This window comes from Penaeus japonicus, unplaced genomic scaffold (assembly GCF_977035675.1).
Source record: "Penaeus japonicus unplaced genomic scaffold, GWHDUDI00000001_assembly GWHDUDI00000011, whole genome shotgun sequence".
NCBI lineage: Eukaryota > Metazoa > Arthropoda > Malacostraca > Decapoda > Penaeidae > Penaeus > Penaeus japonicus.
In genome coordinates, this window is record NW_028234413.1 from 11992628 (window position 1) to 11995127 (window position 2500).

The following is a 2500-nucleotide window of genomic DNA, read 5'->3' on the forward strand; positions in this document are numbered from 1 at the left end:
TATGTATTTATATATGTATATATATAATATATATATATATATATATTTATATATATATATATATAAATATACACATATATACATATATATATATATATATATATATATATATATATATATATATATATACATACATACTCACAAGAATTACATATAAACCATATAAAACCGCAAAGGGGACAAAAATTAAATCATCCTATTCTCTCTATCGACTTATCTATCTATCCTTTTCTATCTCCATAGCTTGACTATTCTCTCACTTTGCTCCTGTCAGCTGTTGCCATCCACTTGAGGTCCGTGTCGAGGGAGATGCCGCCATGGACCACCAGCACCTTGTTGTCGATGATGGTGGCGAGGGGCAGCCAGCGATACACCTCCTCCAGAAGCCGTAAGATCCTTGGGCCGTGGGGAGCCTGCGGGGGAGGGGGGGGGGGAGGAGGAGAAAGATAAGACGGGTAGGTTGTGAGAAAGTGGGTTAGGTCTGTTTGTTTCGTTTCAGATTCTCTGTTGTTGTTGTTATTGTGTGATTTTGTTTCTTTGTCGCTGTGCTAGCCAGTTTCTCAAATTGGTCTTTCTTTCTCTCTTTATCTCGGCCTCTCTTTCTCTCTTTCTCTCTCTCTCTCTCTCTCTCTCTCTCTCTCTCTCTCTCTCTCTCTCTCTCTCTCTCTCATCATACGACCGCCTCACTCTAACTCTCATCGAACTCGCAGTCTCTCTCTCACTCTCTCCACTCAATCTACCTTCATGCAACTCTCTCTCTCTCTCTCTCCTTCTCTTCTCTCATTCTCTCTCTCTCTTTATTTATATAGATTTATTGTGTCTATCTCTCTCTCTACTCTTATACCTCTCTCCTCTCTCTATCTCTCTTCTCTACCTTCCTCTCCTCTCTCCTCTCACCTCATCGCGCTCTCTCAGATCATCTTATCGATCTCTCGCTCTCTCTCCTCTCTCTCTCGACTCTCACTCTCCTCTCTTCTCTCTCCTCTCTCTCATCTCTGCTTTCTCTCTCTCTCTCTCTTTATTTATTTATTTATTTGTTCTATCTATCCATCTCTCTCTCTCACACTCTCTTCTCCATCTCTCACATCTCTCTCTCTCTCGTCTCATCTCTCTCATCTTCTCTCTCCGTTTCTCTCTCATAGGGACTCATCGTCATCATCTCTTTCTCTCTTATCTATATCAAGCTATCGCATATCCTACTTCTCTCACTCTTGCTCGCTCCCTTGCTTTCTCTCTCATTTACACATGCGAACCATAACGTCCGTGGTATATCAATGGGCATCTATTATATCAAACTTAACATCCTTTTCCTTCTGTTTGTACTAAAACTGTGATTTATTATGTCAATAAACAAAATGAATAGGATTATTGATTATTACAAGACGGATAGATAATTTGTATTAAATATTCATTGAAAAATATGGCACACGATAACGAATCTTACCTTATATTTCCGGCTTAATTCCTTGCAAAAACCGTACCTGTAATATCAATATTGATGTCAGAATTTGCATGACATTGAATTACGTAATGCATTATTATGTTAGCAGGCATGAGAAAATTTAGTGATATTGGAAAGAAGCAAAATACGGAACTACAGATGTTTCTTTTTTATCTATATAAGGAAATCTCATCATATAAATTGAAATACCGTTTGTGTCAAAGCGCCGGCGTTAGAGACATTTCGAGGTAGAATAGGGGATAGACAGTAAGAAAGAAAGAGAGAGAGAGAGAGAGAGAGAGAGAGAGAGAAGAGAAGAGAGAGAGAGAGACAGAGAGAGAGAGAGAGAGAGAGAGAGAGAGAGAGAGAGAGAGAGAGAGAGAGAGAGAGAGAGAGAGAGAGAGAGAGAGAGAGAGAGAGAGAGAGAGAGAGAGAGAGAGAGAGAGAGAGACAGAGAGAGAGACAGAGAGAGAGAGAGGGGTATATGAAATATGTTAAATATCTATACGTAAAATTTAATATATCAATACGGCTACATTACATGATATCTATTCTCGCAGTGAAGCATTAGGCTAAGTCACGTTATGCCTCATGAGACTGATAATTGTTTTACTTGATTATCATCTAATCACCTTGACCCGCAACAGAGCTGCCATCTCCTGATTACTATCCCCTCCCCATGCCCACGTACCTACCCCTGAGTACGTGCTGAGGGGAAGACCTTTCTATGAAGAAAGCATATTAGGCCCTCTGATGTGGAACATCTATCTCGAGGATTTGCTTACTCCATCCTCGAAGCCAAAGCCATTGCAGACGATGACACAATATCCATTAGCAATGAACCCACAAATACATACATATATATAAAAATATATATATATATATTATATAATATAAATATATATATATGATGTGTTATATATATATTATTAACATATACTAGGATATATATATATTATATAATATATACCATCATGCTATCATATTCTAAATATATATATATATATAGGCATATATAAAATATAGAAGATATATATATAATATATTAATAATATATAT

General features: G+C 37.5%; 1 protein-coding gene across 1 annotated transcript in view; it reads right to left on the minus strand.

Annotated features, from left to right (window-relative positions):
• The window catches only part of rdgC (retinal degeneration C), a 152823-nt gene that overhangs the window by 8958 nt on the left and 141365 nt on the right, over window positions 1-2500 (minus strand). Inside the window, exons 7-8 of the mRNA XM_086541614.1 lie at window positions 1445-1481; window positions 261-413 (exon numbers count right to left, since the gene is read on the minus strand). Of these exons, the coding sequence (XP_086397740.1) occupies window positions 261-413; window positions 1445-1481 (190 nt within the window). The remainder of the gene's footprint in view (window positions 1-260; window positions 414-1444; window positions 1482-2500) is intronic.